At 34.7% G+C, this 21,102-nt stretch overlaps 3 protein-coding genes across 3 annotated transcripts in view; all 3 read left to right on the forward strand.

The window, feature by feature from the left end:
• The first annotated feature begins 2,441 nt into the window (after positions 1-2,441).
• On the forward strand, positions 2,442-3,559 carry LOC113500595. The gene is made up of 3 exons (XM_026881449.1): positions 2,442-2,707; positions 2,843-2,956; positions 3,285-3,559. Exons 1-3 carry the CDS (start codon positions 2,513-2,515, stop codon positions 3,519-3,521), a joined length of 546 nt encoding a protein of 181 aa, XP_026737250.1. The 5' UTR covers positions 2,442-2,512; the 3' UTR covers positions 3,522-3,559.
• A 3,323-nt stretch (positions 3,560-6,882) lies between these two features.
• Positions 6,883-7,972, forward strand: LOC113500569. Its single transcript, XM_026881416.1, has 3 exons — positions 6,883-7,138; positions 7,241-7,348; positions 7,676-7,972. The coding sequence occupies exons 1-3, from the start codon at positions 6,944-6,946 to the stop codon at positions 7,913-7,915; spliced, it is 543 nt and encodes a 180-aa protein (XP_026737217.1). The 5' UTR covers positions 6,883-6,943; the 3' UTR covers positions 7,916-7,972.
• A 793-nt stretch (positions 7,973-8,765) lies between these two features.
• LOC113500429 (tolloid-like protein 1) overlaps positions 8,766-21,102 on the forward strand; it is a 77,648-nt gene continuing 65,311 nt past the window's right edge. Inside the window, exon 1 of the mRNA XM_026881220.1 lies at positions 8,766-9,720. The gene's annotated coding sequence lies outside the window, so the exon portion shown is untranslated. The remainder of the gene's footprint in view (positions 9,721-21,102) is intronic.

The following is a 21,102-nucleotide window of genomic DNA, read 5'->3' on the forward strand; positions in this document are numbered from 1 at the left end:
GTAGGGCAGCGTCATTCTTCCACAACTGCAATAATATTAGAAGTGGAGGAAGGCCACCAGATGCCAGCATATTGTGACCTTATCTATGACACTTTTCTTAATGCATAACAGCTCATTTCACTTGATCGAGTACCACAATATGTGACCCATTTTTCCAAAGATATTAGATTTTGCAGATTGGATTACAATTTAATTTAATAGGATGCTTTGTTACCCAGTAAAATAGGTTGTGTCAAAAGCTGATAAAACACATTCTAGTTCAAAAATAGACAAAAAAAAATATTTTATTTATCAGATAAACGAATTTGGTTTTGAAAAAACTAGGCTAGACAATAAATCTCCAGTCCAGAAAGGTATACTGTGATGAGTCTGGACTGTTCATTTTTGTAACTACAACTACGGAATGAATAGATAATTTTCCAAATTAATGGAGCTCTATTTTGTTGTAAATCATCATAAAGTTGGTCTGGCGATAACTAAGAACCAATACGAAGTGGAATACTCAAAAGAAGAAATAATAATTACCTATTAAATTTTTACAAAGGTACATATGTTCGTGCACAACTTCCACATCCTTGGGGCGCTTATCATAAATAATATTATTGAACGCAGAAACCCCAAATACTTAATCGGCCGTCTAACAACACTACAAAAAATTCCAATAATAGAAACGGTACGAAAATCGTATTACTTCCAAATTCCGGCTCGTCATGTCCGCCCTATGACGAGGGTCGACTATTATTCAGTATTTATATAGAAATAAATCTTCCAGGTATCAGGGAGTCTTCCCTTAAATGTTTTAAAATTATGTCCCACTTTATAATAGGTGAGTAATATTTTAATATCTAAGAGTTTTATACATTGATACAATATTTAGAACTGTGTTTGGATCGATTTGACATAGGAAGTTGTCAAAACTTTGTTTTGCCAACGACATTATTATATTCTTGTTAAATGTCTTTGGATTGAGCTTAATGAACAATGAATTCAACAATGAAAGCCTTAATGCAACATAAAATATAGAGATTTCTAGACAAACAAAAACAGCCTGGAAAAACGTATCTCATGAAGTCTGCAAATTTTCATATGGAACAAAAAATGGCTTTTGGATTATATCTCTCTCAACTTTTTAACTTCAATCTAGGCAAAAGTTTAAAAATATTTTGTATTTATCATGTGTAGGCAATTACCGTATCAAACATAAGGAAGTCAATAAACATGATTACAACTGTGTTAGTCATAATCTTGATTTGATTTTGTAATCCGAATACTGTTTATCACCATCGCACTGTAATCAGTGTTAATCTTATTCATGTTAACAGCACAAAACCAATTAAGGAAAAAGACGAAAAAAATACTTTTATCAAGCAGATAGTATTGCATACTATAATCGAATATTAGGCCAAACAGGAAATTTTAAGTTCATGTGGATTAGCTTCGTCCTCGAAACTTCAGGACCATTTGACAAGTTGCTCCTATCGCTAACGCTGACCAAAGAATTTTCGACGACTGTTATTCACATACATTTTGAGTACGCTAGCTATTTGTGGCTACGCTAATGCAGAATAACATTACCTAGGACCTCAGAAATACATAAACAGAAAATTCGAACAAACGAAACGGAAAGAAACTTAACCGAAAAAAAAACAATGGATGAAATCGCGCCATCTGTCCGTCAAAGAGTATTTATTCCAACATTGAGTGACGTCTGAGAAATAAATCCCGTTGAAATGTCGTGTATTCATTCCCTCCGCCTCGAAGCTGTTTAAAGGGCCAACGTGACGACCAAACATTTTTTTGTCTCAAAAGTTTGTTGGAACCGTTTCTTCAAATTTTCTGGATTGTGTATAAAAGAACAACCATTGTAAAACCATTCACAACAAAACTATACAATTTAATCAAACCAGATTCGAACACCTGAATGGTTGGCAAATCTTTTGAACTAGCCGCGAAAGTATGTTTGGTTCAAACCCAAAAGGTTTGAATCAAATGTGTTTGATCGTTTACGCGACCTTACGGACTTTATGTGATGCTTTTTATACAGAGTTCTTGTGCTAACAAAGTGAATAAAAGCTTAAGCCTTATAAAGTTGAGATTGGAGTGCTGCAATTGGAAAAGGTTTTATTTATTCACAACTTTGTTCGCTTGTTATATTACATCACGACTTCCCCTTCCACGTCTACAAATATTTATCATGTTTTGTAATAGAACATCATGTTCTATGCTGCCCCATGCAGAAACACGATTAGTCATCGTCAATTTCGCTTCCACACGACTTTAGAAAATCTACTTTTATGAGACGTCCAATTTACACGTGGGAATAAAAATAATATACTTTATAAAAATGTTTTTATCAGTTCCAACTTCATCTATTGATAAGAAAATCTAGATACGAGTAGTAATTAACTGATTATGCTTTACGTACAATCAAAACGATATCAATATTAATTTGAACCTCAGAGAGAAAACAGGCTGTTGAGGACAGCATTGAATTATAGACTCTATTTAAAAAATGATGAAGTTGCTTTTCGCTTTAACGTTTGTGGCCTTGTGCCAGGCTGGGCCACTGAAGAACAATGTAGCATCCAGACTGCAAAGACCACGTTTGACTGAGATGACCACTCGCGATGAAAATTTCCTACTCTTCGAATTCAAATGGACTCCAGTTGAAAGTGGGATATGGACCGACCCTTTAATTGGTTACAAGGTAACTGTTTTGATTTATAACACTTACGATAGTGATATTTTAGTATTTGCACTTCCAAAAAAAAAGAAGTCAGTCGTTTTGATACTTAGAGAAATGAGATGAGTAATTTGTTAAAGTTTAGTGATTATTTTTTAGATGCGAGTGTGGGAAGTGCCAGACGCACCTTCGACAAACCAACGCAAAGAATACACTATGTCTGATGGAAAATATATCGTGCAAGTAGCACGACAAGAAGAAGCAGAAGAAGAGGTAATTGATAATTATTATTACTTTAAATTACCGTTTTAGTTTATTTACTTTCATTTTCTTCTTCAAGAAATCTTGTAATATTTGACTTCAAGGAAGTTTTTAATCCATTTTAATAACATAATGTATATATGTGATGAAGCTGTTATCTATGGCTGGTTTGCTATAAAACCACGCAACAACATCAAGTTTGGTTAAAAACCTTGCCAAAAAAAAATCTTGCTATAGCGGTAATGTCACGACTTGAACATTGTTCTTATGTGTTTTCTCCCTTCAAAGACACTGTCATCTCAATTTCGACACATTCTATTTAATTTGTAAATAATTTCAGGCTTCGGACGTAACCAAGAGCTTGGAGAATATTTTGCTGGCGGAGATCCGCACTCCAGCAGACTTGGTCACAGCCCCATACTTCAACGTTAGGATCGGAGTCAACTATGAAATCCGTGTGTCAGCTTTCACTGCCACATACCAGAGTTCTTATTCTGATTATTATAGAGTCAGAGTTATGCCAGCTATACCCCAATCGACCTTGGACTCTCATTCTATTAAGATTAAACTAGACTAAGCATGCATTACAATTAAATGAAGTATAAACACAATTCCAGTATTTTGTCTTTCTTTTCTTGCAGTTTTTGATCGTCTTTCTAATGCAAAAACGAGCTTCTCTATTTCAATCTGATACCTATTTAAACATTAGTTATAAGTTTGGGCTGCGCATATAAGGCAGTGAGTTTTATCCCTGTTTTTACCTGCAGTGACCCATGAATTTGTGTAGCGCCTAACGGTCAATGCTTTGCTAAGATCGCAATCGCGTCTCAGTGAGGCATGTCATCCTAATACCATCCTCAAGTACCTATTCTACTACTGCTGCATTCTTTCCTGGTAACCTACAAGAACCTGTTACCCTGGTACCTCACAATAAACCAAAATAACCTTTATTTGTTTAGATCTAAATATCAAAAATCAAAAACGAAGCTATCCCACGGGAACTATAACTTTTTAGGAGGATAAAAAGTTTCCATACCTCTGTGGTAAATTATTATTTTTCGCATAAAATAGTATAAACCAATTACTCTTTATTTATAAATTTTAGTTTGTTTTTTTAATAAGTAGTATTACTTTTTATTTAAAACACGTGCTCAGGTAATTTCGAGAGGCGCCTTATTTCTCATTTAAAGTCTTTTTTTAAATAAATCCTCGAAAAACATTATGAAGCTTACCGCAACCTATACGTAAGTTGTTGGAGGCGATACTAAAACAAAAAAATATACATACTAAATTACTTTCAGATTGTACAATAAGTGTGAAATATCGATAAAGACAATTTTATTTTTTGCAGTGTCCGTCTTGTAGTTTTTTGTATAATAATGGATACGTATTTTTTAATTTGTCCCGCAAACATAAATTGACCAAATTACAGTGAATGAAACTAACGCGTCACGTCACGATTGAGTATAAATTTTACCATATCGTTACGTCACAAGCCCCCTCTCCTAAACTTTAAAGCAGTTAATCTTTGTCAATTCTAGTTTTTCTGAAAGAGGAAAAAATACGTGTCTCATACTTTTCAATTATCGAACTGAGGGACTAATGAGATTTTTTCTTTTTATACCCAGTCATCATCGCTATTCATGAATTTCAAGCAATTCTTCGTCACTATTTACATAAAAGAAAGAAATAAGACAATATTTATATAAATAGTAGGATTAATAATAAGGTACTTAACATACTAATATATAAAGCTGAAGAGTTTGTTTGATTGTTTGTTTAAACGCGCTAATCTCAGGAACTACTGGTTCAAATTGAAAAATTCTATTGAATTTGTATTGAATAGATCATTCATCCAGGAAGGTTTTAGGCTATATATCATGACAATTTAAAATGTGGAAAAAACAGGGCAGGTATAAATCATGACTTACTCACAGCTAGTTATTAATAATAAGGTGCTTTAGTTTTCCAAAGCTTGTGAAGGAAACCCTTCCATTTATCATTATTAATACCAATTGCCCTTATTAGTTATACACAATACAATTTGTAATACTTTTGTAGCTACCTTGGGCCGTCCAAGTTTGTTCTTTTATAGAGCAGGGCTGGATGGCCCCTGGTAGATACCCCATCACATTAGATTAAAGTTCTCAACAAGGTTTCTACATGTTATACCTGCCCACGTGTCCCCGTGCAAGCCTTTAAAAAAGACCGGGTCTTTTCACATGAAGTAATCCCTTGACTGTAAAAAGGTACTTATTTTTATTAAGGCTGAATCTGTTTTTATGTTCAGAATCAATGCCAGAAAATTTATTGGACAAAAACATTAAAACAAAAAATCAAGTCTTCAAAGTCAAGCCTTATCAAAAAAGTCAGTACTTTGGTGAAGCTCGTGTTGTATTCCCCGTACGTCATGATTCAACGTTTTAAAGGATTGTGGGCGCAACCCGTAACGGTTTCCTTTGTACGATACATCTGAACCCCAGTCAGGTTAGCCTAACGCTGTGCCAATCGGCTAGCTCACCAAAACACTAAAAAGCGAATCAAGCTGTTTGTTGTTTTTTATTGAACACTGTATCTTTGCTGGTTTATCAAAATATGCGTTTGCAAATACCTAATGACTTAATTTCAATTATAATACTAGCAGTAGCCCACGGGACCGCCCGCTGCAAATCGAAAAATGATCCCACAGGAACATAAAATAGACATAAAGCTATCGTATTCCTGTTTATTAACTACCTGTCTAGGTACCAAGTTTCCTCTGAACCCAATCAGTGAATTTTGCGTGAGAGAGTAACAAACGTCCATACATACAAACTTTCGCGTTTATAATATTACTAGGATATAAGTAGGATTATCTGAATACAGAATTTAACGAATTTGTTAGGTACGTGAGTCACTAGAAAGGTTCAAGTATGGTATGAACCGCAATGACAACTTTGGCTCCGTCAAAAGAAAGTTGTCATAAAACGTTACCCTCTTTCTAATAAAATGAAATCTCACATTTGTGTTACACCTGTGCATGAGATAAAATCGTAGAAATATAAAATCTGCATTTGCTGCGTCCATAGACTTTTAATTTAATTTTTTAATGGTTTATCTCTCTGTCATACCATATTTTGTCGAGCCTTTCCTCAAGGGCGTCTGTTTGATGCGTCGGGTTCTTTAAGGACCGTGAGTAGGCTATTGCATGAACATACACAGAAATTAGGATGTTTTGATTGTTATTCGTCAGTAGATACAAGGGTCTAAATTGCAAGCTTTCATTTAGTATCACCTGTCCCGTTATCTGTCTGTCGTTCTGAAATCAAATCTTGCGGCAGTTGTATTTGTACCCCTTCGCGTTTTCCGATTGACAGTAAAATTTTTACAGTATGTATCATGAATATTGTGTGACAATTCAATATTATTATAACTGGTACGTTAGAAATACCACTTAAGATGTTTTTGTCTTTTCGAACAAAAAATCTATCAATCTAAAAGCTTCTTTTTGCTTTGGCTTCTTCTACTGTAACATTCTTATATACAGATGGATAAATCACGCTTATAGTGTCATGTGCAAGTACTTTAAAAAATATAAGTATCCCATGTCGTATAGGACACAATCTATTATGATAAATCATAAATCTTACTCAAGAACCGATGGGCGGAAACCAATGTCCAAATAAATTAATCTGATCTTATCGGATCACTCGGTTTGTCCTGCAAGAAACACAAGCGCACCGCACAAAGCGATCAAACTTATAACAATCCAAGCAAGGAGGTAAAAATTACCAAAAAGAGTAAAAACAAGATTGATTATTATTTTGAAGAGATAATAGCTTTATCAGTTCCGTTTGTTGAGACAAGTTAGATTCGATAACGGATTAAAAGATAAAGAAATAAATTATCATTATCTATTCTAATATTGATGATATAAATAGAGGACAGTTTGCAAACATCGCATTAAGTTTGTTTACTTCGAGTTGATTAACTGACTAAATATTTTTTTCATTGCATAAAATGATGAAGCTACTTATCGCGCTCGCGTTAATCGCCTTGTGTCATGCTGGCCCATTAGAGAACAGTGCATTATCCAGACTCCAAAGACCATTTATACACAAAGTGGTTATTCGAAGTGACAATTTCTTACTCTTCGAATTTGAATGGACGCCCATAGAAAGTGGAATATGGACTGACCCCGTAATTGGTTACAAGGTATGAATATTCAATTTATATAATTATTTTTACCCATAAAACTTGGGATCCGGCCTTAATTGACTGATAAATAATTTCTAAAACTCTTGTAATTAATTTTAGATGCGAGTTTGGGAGGTACCAGACGCACCCTCTACCAGGGCCCAAAAGTACACTATGTCTGATGGAAAGTACACCGTGCTAGTGGAACACCAAGAAAAAACCGAAGAGGTAGTTATATTAATATTGAGATCATTTAATTGCATGCCCTTCAAAATCAATATCAAAAGTCATTTATTTAAATTTCGCTACTAAGTAGCTCTTTTTGAAGGTAAAATTACATAAGACATCACCCAGTGGTAGTTTCACCCACCCTTCACTGCTTCCTAAGTGCTTTTGCCGTGAGAAAAGGAACGGCACAACAAACTCCCCAGGGTTTGAGACTTCAACCCTGTTTTTTATTAATCATCATGGCATCGTTATATTTAGACTTTAGCCGCGCAATTTACATACATTCTGTTTCCATTACAATCAATTTAATAAACATGAAAATTTCAGTCGATGGATGACACCAAGAACTTGGACAATAATATTTTGCTGGAAGAAATCCTGACTCCGGGAGACTTACCCAGAGCCGCCTTCTTCAACGTGAGGATTGGAGTCAACTTCGAAATACGTGTTTCGGCATACACTAGAACACACCAGAGTTCTTATTCTAGTTTTACCAGAATGCGAGTTCTGCCGAACAAACCCGAAGAAACTTTGGACTCTCGTTCTATTACAATTACAAAGGACTAAGTTTATTTCACAAAAATGGTATAAAAGTAAGAGCAAATAAAGAACATAATAACAGCATTTTGTCTTTTTTTAAGGGTTCTGAGCTTAAAAAGTAAAAAACAGAACCCCATATCTGAGGCACCGCTGTCTGTCATGCTGCGAGAGTAAAACATTAATTTAATTGACAATTGGTGTTTTTGTCTGCCAAAAACGTTGTTGTCGTTGCGAGTTCGACACGCTACCCCGCGATAATTACGCGTGAGTAAATCGTCGCACGAAAGTAATTAAAATAGCATTTCTTTGCTGCCTCATATACCGGGCGAACAATCTAGAGCCTAGTGTGATATCTTCTGCGGCTTTTGTGATTCGTTTCCTTACCACGATTAAAGCTTCGATTGGCTTAGAATAGTATAGTTCAATCAGCTTAAGTTATTTTCTTTATTTCAATAAATGTCGTGTAATGAATCGTGGAAAAGTTAATATAATGATTAATTATCCATTATTTTAAGTACTTATTTATAATTACAGATAAACATAACTTCCTCTTGCTTTACTCCATCTATAAAAACACCGCATCATATTCTGTTGCGTAGTTTTAAAAAAAATAGTTTCGTTTTTATCTAACAGAACCTACCACAAAATTGCCATATAAATTATTGAGATTTTCCTCACGTGTTTCATTTTTAATACGTTTAAGGTATTAGAACCAGATTATTACATCTATACTCATATATAAAGCTGAAGAGTTTGTTTGTTTGTTTGAACGCGCTAATCTCAGGAACTACTGGTTCAAATTGTTAATGGTCTATTCAATGCAATTTTTGTATTGAATAGACCATTCATCGAGGAAGGTTTTAGGCTCTATACCATCACGCAGCGACTAATAGGAGCGAAGATACAATGAAAAATGTGGAAAAAACAGTGCAGGTAAAATCATAGCTTAAATCTTCTAACCACGCGGACGAAGTCGCGGGCAACAGCTAGTTTTATAATAATTCGAACTGTTGTCAATTACTTCTTATTGACATTTCATTTGCACTATCACACAGCTGCCAGCACGATATCTAGTCACGTAAATAGATTCGCAACTCCAACTTCCTTGCTCGGAACACGACACTTTGTCGCTTTATTTAATTAGTCTTTCATTAGCATTGTCAATTACTTAACTAGTTGGTAGTTTAATGTAAACGATGTTTACAAATTGTGATAAACTTTAACACGAGTGAATCGTCTGTTGTGAGCAGTTTTGACAGATGATTAAATGCCAACAATTGTACAGCCGGTGACAGAAGTCGGAGTGACAAATTAAAATAATTTACTTTTAAATAAGCAGTCTTGAAATAGCTGTTTTACCAGATTGTTTACTTATTTATGCCTACCACAATCGGGCATTTTTTGAAGAACAATATTGTACCACTATTATTTTTTTTGAACACTGTGTGTATGCTACGTGTTTTCTATTCGTTTAACAAAACAGGCACATATTTCGGGAAGAAAGACAAATTCGTATTATTTTGGATAGGCTCTGCTGCTATTTGCATTCACTTACATTGCTTATACAAACATACTAAAGTCTGATTCAAATACAAATAGTTCAAATATTTTATTAAAAACTCCTTTTTAAACAAAAACAAAACAAAAAAACGGGTTCCATTTTCAAACTGCATATCACCGCTCCAACTAGTTGTACAAGTCTCCTGAGTGTGACGCGATCAGTCGCCCTCGGGACCCCGCCATGACCGAGTGTCTGTAACTTCTGTAAGTGATAAGTGAGTGATACTGTTGCGAGTGTGAACTGTGGTAGGGTACTGTGATTTATTGTAGAGGTGAGTTCGCTTATATGATGAGAATGGATTTTTATTTATGAATTGGACGTAACTTATTCATTGAGGTTTTTGTCGCGTACTTTTATAGTATAAAGTTTAAACAAGGAATAATTATAAAAAAGTGCATGCTTTTTTTGTTACACGTATTTTACTAGATACTAAAAATCAAATCAGATTAAAACAAAAATAAATCTTCATAAAAAAAATATTTGTCCATCTTCCTACACTCACTTATGTGCGTACTTTTTCGGTTTGCTAGACGAGAAAGACCTTCAACTGTTTATGTATCCGTGCGAATTAACAAATGACTAACGTAACTCGTGAGTAGGTTACTACTAGGCACGTTACCTGTTACTATGAGTATAATATTACACTACGCGGTACATTCATCTTTGTAGTGTACAAAATAAGGCCCTCGTCTGTCGTTCGTACTTCTGCAACGTATTAAAAACCAAATGTACTTTGCATTTTGATTTTTAAAACGTCGTACATGACAAACATTATTATTGTTGCCATACAATGTCTTTATCTTTCATTTGACTTTGATAAATTAACTTAGGCTGATAATTGTATTTTACACACAACGCAGAAAACAACTGGTCAAGTGCGAGTTGGACTCGCAATATTGAGATTTTTTTACAAATGGGGTAAAGATAAGTAAAACAGTTGGGTAAGAAATAAATGATACATATTAGCAAATTAGTGACCCTCGCAACCTTTGCTTTATCTCGATTGTGATTTTTAACGGCAGTTCAAATACATCATATGGGTCAATTGACAATCTATTCTCATGCTAATCGAGCTAGGTTTATGAGATACAGCCTGGCCACGGAAGGAGGGTCAGACAGCAGCCCCAGCAACCCAAAATTGCTGTGCTTGCTTGCAAATAATAGGTAATTTAGTAAAAATGTCCTTATTTTTTTTCTTTCATATCTTCTGTCTTATTCGTTTGGAGGTAGCCTTCCGGTACTATATTCTGCAGCATTTGGCTAACAGACCGTACATACAGGCAGAATGACCACCTGACCTCCGCTATCTACTGACTGTGTAATGAATTAAAAACATGGGTTTTCCAAACACTAGAAATGAATGAAAACACAAAAATACTACCTATCTATATCCTCATAGTACCGTGAATTGACGCTGTATCTTATAAGTAACTAAGGGAACCTGTATACCTGGATAACCTTTCCCCTCTTTTATAATTTTTATATTGTCAACTTTTATTATAAGCTAGCTGACTTGTGACCCCATCATTGGTCTCTTTTGGATAATAATATAATGTAAGACACTCGCTTATAACGTAGTTTAATACTTATTGAAAGCAATGCAAAGAAAAACAGCATCACAATATATCATACAATCATGTTTTTTTTCTGTTAATACTTTACCAAAACTATTGCCGAAACTTTACATGCCTCCAGCTAAATAACCCAGGTCCAAAGTAACCTAATTACCTATAGAAAACGATAACACGCGCTCATTTTAAAAATGTCAGCAATTGTACAATTCACATTAGCAACAGTGAAGTTTAGTCTAGTTACATTAGACTAAACTTCAACTTATTTCCTATATTAGTTTGACGGGCATATATCACAAAAAGATCCGTGTAGATACTGCTAAAAGTAGCTACACATTTAGACTAAAACGTAAAAATTACTAGCAAAACTCTCCAATGTAATAATTTAATCCTGAACAGATAACTTCAAATCACCCTATCCCTTCTAACTACGGAAGGTAGGGTCTCGACCTGCTCTCAATAGGGGTCTTAGACCGTTTCACACTACACGTAATAACCGCCCTGTTCTAATAATAGAGACAATGCTCTATAAATAGTTAATCCAATGAGGAGCGAACACAATCGGTCGAAATAATTAATGGTTGTTGTCCTCACGTGTCAAAACCCGGTCTGACGTCGTGTTCTGGTTCCGTGTAATCTAATTATATAAACATGGGTAAACTGTTTGTTTTGGTGTTAATTTCACTTGCTTCTACCCTGGACCCTTTATGTGTTAAACCTCTTTGGTAACCTTAATTGAGAAAGGTGGGAAATTAAAATTCTTGAGGTTTTCGTTGTTTGTGTTGCATGGTAGCGCTTTATATTTTATGTTGTTCTTTAAAAAGATACGACTTAAGACGGTAGGTGTCCCAAACATTTAAATACTGGTATAAAAAAAATGTATCCTGCAAACCAAAGCGAGAATGAAATTTTAAAAATAAAAATTTTAAATTAATACGTGGGACTATTTAAATAAAATTTAAGCAAAATTGAGACACACCTCAACCTTGGTCTGCTGTCAGAAAGACGATTCTGAGTTATTCTGGTTACACTTTATAATACTCTATAATAATCTAAAATCCCGAAATCCGGGAGAATTTTGCCTACAACTCTAGCAGTAATCGGATTATACGAGCTCAAAGACAGAGAGGGAAATATTTTAATCCTCTGCCTATCTGTGTCACCTACAGACAAAGTTTTACGTTGCACTTCCAACAAAAAAGCCCCAGGCATACAGTTTTAAACTTTATTAACACAAGTTACGGTACATTTTTAACTGGCGCCATTCGACGAACCCAGAAAGGTTTATGCACACAAATATTTCCTGTAATTGAAAATCATAATATTTTTTAGCAGGCGGCGTAAATTGTCTTATCTTATTTTCTCAAAAAAAAATCAAATCAAAATTCATTTATTCAAATTAGGCTACTAAGTAGCACTTTTTGAAGGTCAGCATCATTTACATTGGACAGCACCCAGTTTCGCCCACCCTTCACCGCTTCCTAAGTGCTTTTGCTGTGAGAGAAGAAACGGCGCAACAAACTCCCCTGCAGCACGCTGTCTTTCCAATTACAAAATTATTAGATATTATTATTATACAAAACAATAACAAATAAGTGTGTAGGTGCCGTGCCAAACAAACAAAAATTTGAGGTCGCTGTATCTAAGCCTATACGAAATTAAACTGTAAGTACAAAGGCCAAGGTCAGCAGACCGACCAGCCACCGCAAGCAGCACCCGTTCACGAGTATGACGCAAGGGTCAGCCATCACCTCCCTCGCCATATTTGAGGGAAGGAGGTGACCCGACCCAAGACGCCACCGCAGGCAGTGACGACTAAGGGAGCATGACGTATCTGCTGCCGGCTAATAAAATAAAACTTAAAGAAAGAAATACCCCAAACGTTGATTTACCCGGCACAGCCCCGAACACGGAGGCGGCATAAATTGCTACGTCATTCAATTTTATAATTAATAAATTATACATGTCAAAATTTATAAAAAATAATATATACGTGTATGCGTATAATTATACCAAAAATAAAACTAAATAGGTAACACAATGTTACACACATACATAGAGTATGTCTATCAAATTACACAAATACGCGTCAAACATTAATCCACACTAAACCGTCCTGTGCAAATCACGGCGACCAACTATTTTTATCATTTAAATAATCATTGATTGTATAATAAGCCTTCTTGCACAGCTTATCTTTAACCGTTGTTTTAAATGAGTTAAAAGGTAATTCCAATAAAGTGAGAGGCAGTTTATTGTAGAGGCGAACACTAAGTCCCACAAATGAATTGTGTACCCTGTGTAACCGGTGCGATGTACCAATTAACTTATGTTTATTCCGTGTATTTATACTATGTATATCACTATTTTTGGTGTATAAGTGAAGGTTTTTCCGTATCAATAGTATATTATCTAAAATAAATTGGGATGCTACCGTTAAAATGCCTATCTCTTTAAACCGCTCCCTAAGAGAAACTCTAGAGCCTAGTTGGTAAATGGATCTGACAGCTCGCTTTTGTAAGACGAATATCGATTCGATATCTGCTGCCTTACCCCACAAAAGTATGCCATAGGACATAACGCTGTGGAAATAGCTAAAATAAACAAGACGAGCTGTGTCCACGTCAGTAATCTGCCTAACTTTTCTAACCGCATAAGCCGCAGAGCTGAGTTTATTCGCTAGGTATGCAATATGCGCCATCCATTTTAATTTTGCATCAACTGTAACACCGAGAAAAACCGTTGATTCTACAGTCTCTAGCACTTCATTATTTATAACAATATTTGGCCCAAGATTCTTAACATTAGGCATCGCGAATTTAATACATTTGGTTTTTTTGGCATTCAAAACTAAATTATTAACTGAAAACCAATGTGTGACCCGAGTAAGAGCACTATTTACTTCATTAAAGTCATTTCTGTTTCTGTTAACTTTAAATATTAAGGAAGTATCATCTGCAAAGAGCACAACGTCGCACATGCCTTTTAAAAAGAATGGTAAGTCATTAATATATACTAAAAATAAAAATGGGCCGAGTATTGAACCCTGGGGTACTCCTAGTTTGACAGGTAGTCCGGTAGACTTACTACCATTTACATCTACACATTGGACCCTATCACTCAAATAGGAATTAATTAAATCCAGTGATCTATTTTTGATACCGTAATATCCGAGTTTGCATAGTAATGTGTCATGCCGGACGCAATCGAATGCCTTTGAAAGGTCACAGAAAACGCCAATAGCGTTCTGAGAGTTCTCCCAAGCATCGTAGATGTGTTTCAGTAAAGCTACACCCGCGTCGGTAGTTGAACGTCCCTTTGTAAAACCGTATTGCTCGCTATGCAAGAGGGTCTTTTGATTAAAATAATGTAGTAGTTGATTTAATATCAATTTTTCAAAGATCTTGCTGAATGCAGGTAAAATAGAAATCGGTCTAAAATTACCAACGTCACATTTACTGCCTGCCTTAAATAACGGTATGACTTCTACTTGGCAAGGACTGTTTGTGTTTAATTATTAATTAGTCCTCGACTTTATTTAATCAACAATTTTATATTAGTAGACTGATTTTTAGAAATAAGTGAAATAACGGAATAACAAAGAGGTTTTAATGTTTTATTTAAGGATTTTTTTTTTCAAAACTCTTTGCAACTTACCTACTCCGGTTGAGTCTGGAGCTAGTCGGAAAATCTTGATGAATTCGTGTGAGTTAACCATTATTAATTCAGCAAATACAGTACTTGTAGTGGCAAATACAAACATATTGACAGTCATCCCACATACATTTTTCAATTCCAATACCTTGAAAAACATCCATGCAGGATTTTAAAATCAATATGTCCGTATAAAGGCGCGTTCACACGCCACACCCGCCTTTGTAATGCTGTGTACACTAGCCGAAGCCGTCATCGCTTCCAACGCCTTTTGACACGTGACACGTTCAACATGGTGGAACTGTAATAAACACGACTAAAGGAAGTCGTAGTCTGCTGAACGATACATTGATGCGAATGTTTATGTTTAGTCTGGGGTATACAAAGAGTATAGTAAAGTTTTTGTACATAGGCTTTTAAATCAGTAAATTAACATACCTAATAAAACCCCAATTGTACTGGAAATTAAGGTTATTTTGTAATAATATTAGTAATAACATAACTAATTCGCGTTTAAACAGTTGCGTCCTACAGCTACGTCTTGAAGTAATATAATTGTTGGTGCAGAAGAGAGATGTAATATTTTTCCCTTTTTTGTCAAGAAACTTAACATTTCCACACCGGATTGCTACCTGTTTCATAAGTATCAAGTCACATGCACAAAAAATCAGAACAAGCATTAGTTTGGCCTAAACGGGAATTCGAATCGAATCCGCGACACGTCGCGCTCAGTGGATTTAGCGTGGTCACCTTAACCACTCGGCTACACGTGCAATCCAATTTCCAATTAATCACAATACAATGGTTAAAATTAAATTACTCATCTTGAAAACAATATCAAACATAAGTACCTACTCATATAACACCATATTAGGGATAACACAAATAGGTATTAAGGTATTCATGTTACTTTCTGCACTGTACGTTGGTACGTTGTACCAAAATTACGTAAACAGTAGTTTAAATGTTTCGAACTTCGAACTTTGCATAGTATTACTAGAACCCACTGTAAGCAAATACTCCATTTCATCAGAATATTTTGTTGTACAATCAGCAACAAAAGTTTATGAACACAATTAGATTACCTACTAAATATCACAGCATATTTATTTTATACTAGCTGTTGCCCGCGACTTCGTCCGCGTGGTTAGAAGATAAAGTTATAATTTATACCTGTCTTCTATCTATCTTGTTCATTCAGTCAGCGTTTGCAATGTAAGCGCAAAAAATGTGTTTTTTTACGACCTCACATTAGAAACCTCAAAAATTTTAGCCTATGTGTTATTCTGATGTATAAGCTATATTGTGGTAAAGTTTCATTCAAATCCATTCAGTAGTTTTTACGTGAAAAAGTAACAAACATCCATACATCCATACTTACAAACTTTCGCCTTTATAATAGTAGTAGGATAGTTTTGACAGATAGGTGGGACTCTTGTTTGTTTAGTTAGATACTGATTAAGCCACACTGTTTTGTTACTGTTTGTGTTTTCTGTTGCCTACCATGTATATCGACTAAGTCTGAAATAAAGCTGTATTATTATAATAATGAAGGATTAATTTCTATTAACATAATTGCGTTAATGTTTGTTTGAAGGCTCTATGTTTGGTTTATCTACACTGCATTTTGTTGTGTACCTACTGGTGTTATGTAAATCAGATTGTCCTCATCAAGTGTTGTTTCTGACTGTACTTGTTGTTGTGCCGTCCAGTTAGATTGTTAATGAAATACTTGTGTTTATTACTTTGCCGTGGTTTTACAAAAGCGGTGTTGCACGCAACTTTAAGCCCAAACAACAACCAGAATGGTGTTGAAATTATTGGTTTTTGCTTGATAGTTATTTGATTCCAAATTTTACTTTAATTTTGGTGTAAGTTTATTCTTGAGAGCCAAGTGAATTTAGCATTAAAATTTATTCCCTACACCATAGGTCATCTTTCGTGCTTAGGGTAAGTGACCACTTTCTAACGCCAGAATTTGGGCACCGACCGCGTGGTCAACCAAGTAGTTAGTAGTACTGAATGTTATACTGGTGGCCGGTTCGAATCCAAGAATCAGGAATTAGTTATTAATTTATTTCTTATTTAGCACGGTATAACCACTTACGAACATCAATATAAATATATAAATGTAATATTATCATGCAATCATCCTGTAATACGTCAAACAATCAGACAAGATCATCTCACACTCATCCGCATACAATATCAATGGAACAGAAAACAATTTGCTTACAAAATTTTCAAACTTACTTGAACCTTGATAAACGTCAAAAAACATAACCAAATCACTTTAAAACATTAAAATTTGTTGAAAAATACATCAGCCGTCACAAGTCCCAAATAAAGACAAGACAACCAGCCCCTTCCGAATAACAAAGAGAAACTCCAATTACCATTCTAAGCCAAATAATCGTAGTTCTATTTATTATTCTCTTCAACAATTACAATTTGGAATACATAAACGAAGAAGAATCAAAATAATATTTGACCTTTGATACAAATGTCATGAGACAATTTTCTCCTATCTTAAATACACTAATCATTTAATTACTACGTCATACTCACAAACCACGCACAGTTTACATCGTTATGTATTCACGCAGATATTTGTATTAATTTTGACAAAACCTAAATTAAACTGTCAAGATTTGTGACGCTCCTCAAATGTAATTTGTGCGTGAATGTACCTACGTTATTAATGAAACGTTTTCGTTCTGAATGTTTACGAAGTTGTTTTATATGATGTCTAGTCATTAGCGACTAAGTTATGGTGTTAGACAGGTATTAAAACAATGAAGATCTCGGTACTATGTTCAATAGTGGTTTTCAAAAGCTTTCATTTCATTGCTTCGTGTATGTACGATCTTGCAAGCAGAATTAAAAGAATGTGATGATAAAACCAGAATGTCTTCCATAGGAACATTGATTGTGTTTTAGCTTCTTTGATATTTTTTTTCACAATGCTATTATTTTAGGAACTTAAGCGATTAATGAGGTTACATAATCTTGAATTTCAAATTTTAAAATAAGATCTATTCATGTAATTCGTCTGTACTACTCTATATTACTTTAGTAGAACTACGCCAGTTGTAAACTTACTAAATAAAACTTTAAACTAATTAACTGGTAATTAAGACCGAGTCGGATCCGAAACTTACAAACACTATTCCCTCAGAAAACAAACTTCAAAATAAATATTAGTTTTATTAAAAGTCTGGTTAAATAAAAGAGACTTCATGAACAACTTTAAGAGTATAACTTTTCAAACTTGAAGTAAAAAAGTAGCTGTGGGATGGAATAGACCTCGGTAACACTAAAACTAATAAAAGTTTCGTATAGACTGTGCCCTGGGAGTAGTGAGAAGATAGAAACGAGTAAACATCCTCTGTTAACTGTTCAACAACCACAAATAACGTCACACAGTTTTTTAATGGGATAAGCCCGTCATACATGCTCGTCATTCTACTCTTGTAAACCAAGATCAACATTGATAACCATCAAAACCACCTAGCACTAAAGCTCGGTGTGACCCAGAGAAACGATTGTCTATTTTGGTAGCCGCATCTAAATTAATCAGGAGTCGTAAATATAATACATCTTCTTCTTATATATAAAATTCCCGTGTCACGATGTTAGTTACCGTACTCCTCCGAAACGGCTTAACCGATTTTTACCAAATTTTATATGCGTATTCAGTAGGTCTGAGAATCGACCAACATCTTTTTTTCATTGCCCTAAGTCTTAAGGGTTGCTCACACTAAAAAAAATATTTTAGTTTTTGGACAACATTTTTTTTTTATTTTTTTATAATGTGGCATTAAAAATATATACAACTAGAAAGAATTCATTAGACAAAACAATGTTTGCTGGGTCAGCTAGTATTTATATATTTGCTTCTTTATTAACGTACCTTAGTGGTTATACCGTGCTGAAGAGGAAAGAGTTAATAGCTTAATCACGATTGTAATAATTGTTTTTTTACAGAAAGGATGAAGTAATTAAGGTACATATATATAAATACCTAAGAAAATACCGTACTAAGTGATTTACCTGTCGTACAAAGGTATCTTCTTTCTACTTACCTGCATTCTTATATTTATATTAGTTATACCCAAAGTAAATAAAAATATTTCCAATCTCGCTAACTGCCCGAATACAAAGAAAGCGTCCATTTTATTATTGGAATGCATCACTCTTATCATCCCCTGATAACGATGACCAACGCTCCACAAAATTATACAAGCCACAACGGCGTACGTAACAGTCATTTACATACAAAATTGGACCGTATCTACATAACATACGGTTGGCTTTTAATTGTCGGTGCAGTAGGAGTTGGTTGAATAATTTCAAGCTTAAGGGTCAAAGAACATTGGCTGATTAGGCATACCGATCACGAGTACTTAGAACAAACGTGCTGTTTTGCTGATAATGTATTTGTGTTTAAATGTTTCAATACTTTAAGGGTAGTTTGCCACTGTATTTATGTGTTAGCTGGATTCGGTGACTAAGCGGCTACTTGTAGATAATGGACTCTTAGCATAGTATAGTGAACAACAAAAGTAGACGATTAAAATGTTGAATTTTGATCATCGACTTTTGCTGTCGACAACTCTTATGAACGGAGCTCGCTTTAGACCTGTTTTTTAGGTTGTTCTGGGTTGGCTGGTATTTAGGTACACATACTTTTGAATCACTTTGACGCCATACAGTTCTGACTCTAACTCCGTTCATTATCGTATTTTGTTGTTGACTGTATCTACGTGTACATCGGCATAAATGACTTTAAATATCAAATACAAAGTTTTAAGATTATTTTCGGCCTTTTTAACAAAACATCCCATAATAATATTTTATGAAACATGTTATACGTCTAATGCGCATTTATGACCGAGGGCTCGCAAATGAACGTGGCTTTAATTAAGATTAGTCGTCTCTACTTTTTAATGACTGTCATTAAATCCGTTGTTTGAAAACAAACAAAATTTCGTGTCAAAAACTGATTGTTAAAGAAAAACTTTTAAAGCGGTTACAGATTGACCTTTTACTGAACTTGAACTAAAAAGTCAAAAATAAGGTTTTTGAGGTATCATTTACTGAGAATTTTTTATAGCAAAAAGTTAAGATTTTCGTTAGTATCTATCGTATTTCTTTCAAGGAATTGTTTTGGCTAAATATGGCATATTCTTCCACCTTTATCTGTGGATATTTTTTCTTGACGGCCTTTGATGTCTCATAAAATCTTCGTGAAAATGTTTCCAAAATGTTAGGGGGCGTTTGAAACTTCAATGGTTATTCAAGTTTTAGAGACCTAGATATTTACCTGTTTTGTTTTACTAATTTTACAAGACCTACATTTGTTTAAAAAGTAAATAAAATTATACTTAATAAATAAATGCCCTTTAAATATATTATGAGAGATCTTGAATCAGATCACGTAAACATTCCAAGACTACAAAGCCCTTATTACCGAACAAAAGACGTTCAATAATTTCAAACGGATTTATAAATAGGCAACAACCTATATTTAAGCAACATCTTTTGTCCGAACCATTTATAATGATAGCTGGAGGCCTACCACCATTCCTCGAAGTGGAACTCTGCCCTTGTGAAAATGAGACGGCACTCTACGCCAAGTAGAATGCTCTTACTTCCACAGCTAGACAAGTCTTACTTCTTAATAATGGTGGTACGTCCTTACCAAACATTCCCAACATTCCATTGTTTTCAACAATAAAAACCCGTTAAAGAGCAAGAAGACCTCGCGACGCAGGTTCCTTATATATAGGTAAATGATAAACGTAAAATAAATAGTAAGACAAAACCTTTGTCTGCCACAAAAAGATGTAGTAGTAGTTGTAACCCAGATAGAACCTTATTGTCGTTAACCTGTCGAACCGCGACAGACAGATGGACATACAGCAGTAGTAGGGCTTTTACCCTTTGGGAGCAGTTCCCCTAAAACGGACATTGGGCCAGGAGTCGTATCTACCAGTACTGACCCTTATGGAAGTTCACAATACTTTATCCTGTACTGAAACAGAACAATTTTTTTGTACGTCGAACTTTCCGATAAACCGACCTCCTTCAACTATTTAAATCAGGGATGGAATATTAGCTGGCTCATTTCCCTTATCTGTACAGGGTGTTAAAGAAATCCCCAATAATACTTTTGGGGTTGTTCTCATCTGTACATGTCCGTAACTTTTGATATCAAAAGTTGACTATTCTTAGAACCTCGTGTGTGATAGTTTTTTTTTTAATTTGCTCACAGATATCTGCGCACATTTATGCGTTAATTTAGCTAATCTGAATTTTTTATACTCCAAAAATACACATTTTCATCGGTCGGTCGTAGCATCGGTAGATGGTCAACAAGTTTTTTCGTTAATCGATTCTAGAAACCGAAGTTTAGTATCGATAAT

This window comes from Trichoplusia ni, chromosome 14, assembly GCF_003590095.1.
Source record: "Trichoplusia ni isolate ovarian cell line Hi5 chromosome 14, tn1, whole genome shotgun sequence".
In the NCBI taxonomy this organism is placed as follows: domain Eukaryota; kingdom Metazoa; phylum Arthropoda; class Insecta; order Lepidoptera; family Noctuidae; genus Trichoplusia; species Trichoplusia ni.

Coding starts and splice junctions, on each gene's coding strand:
- LOC113500595 (XM_026881449.1), top strand. CDS start 2,513: ATGATGAAGTTGCTTTTCGCTTTAACGTTTGTGGCCTTGTGCCAGGCT. Junction 2,708..2,842: donor ACCCTTTAATTGGTTACAAG/GTAACTGTTTTG, acceptor ATTATTTTTTAG/ATGCGAGTGTGGGAAGTGCC. Junction 2,957..3,284: donor AAGAAGAAGCAGAAGAAGAG/GTAATTGATAAT, acceptor AAATAATTTCAG/GCTTCGGACGTAACCAAGAG.
- LOC113500569 (XM_026881416.1), top strand. CDS start 6,944: ATGATGAAGCTACTTATCGCGCTCGCGTTAATCGCCTTGTGTCATGCT. Junction 7,139..7,240: donor ACCCCGTAATTGGTTACAAG/GTATGAATATTC, acceptor AATTAATTTTAG/ATGCGAGTTTGGGAGGTACC. Junction 7,349..7,675: donor ACCAAGAAAAAACCGAAGAG/GTAGTTATATTA, acceptor TGAAAATTTCAG/TCGATGGATGACACCAAGAA.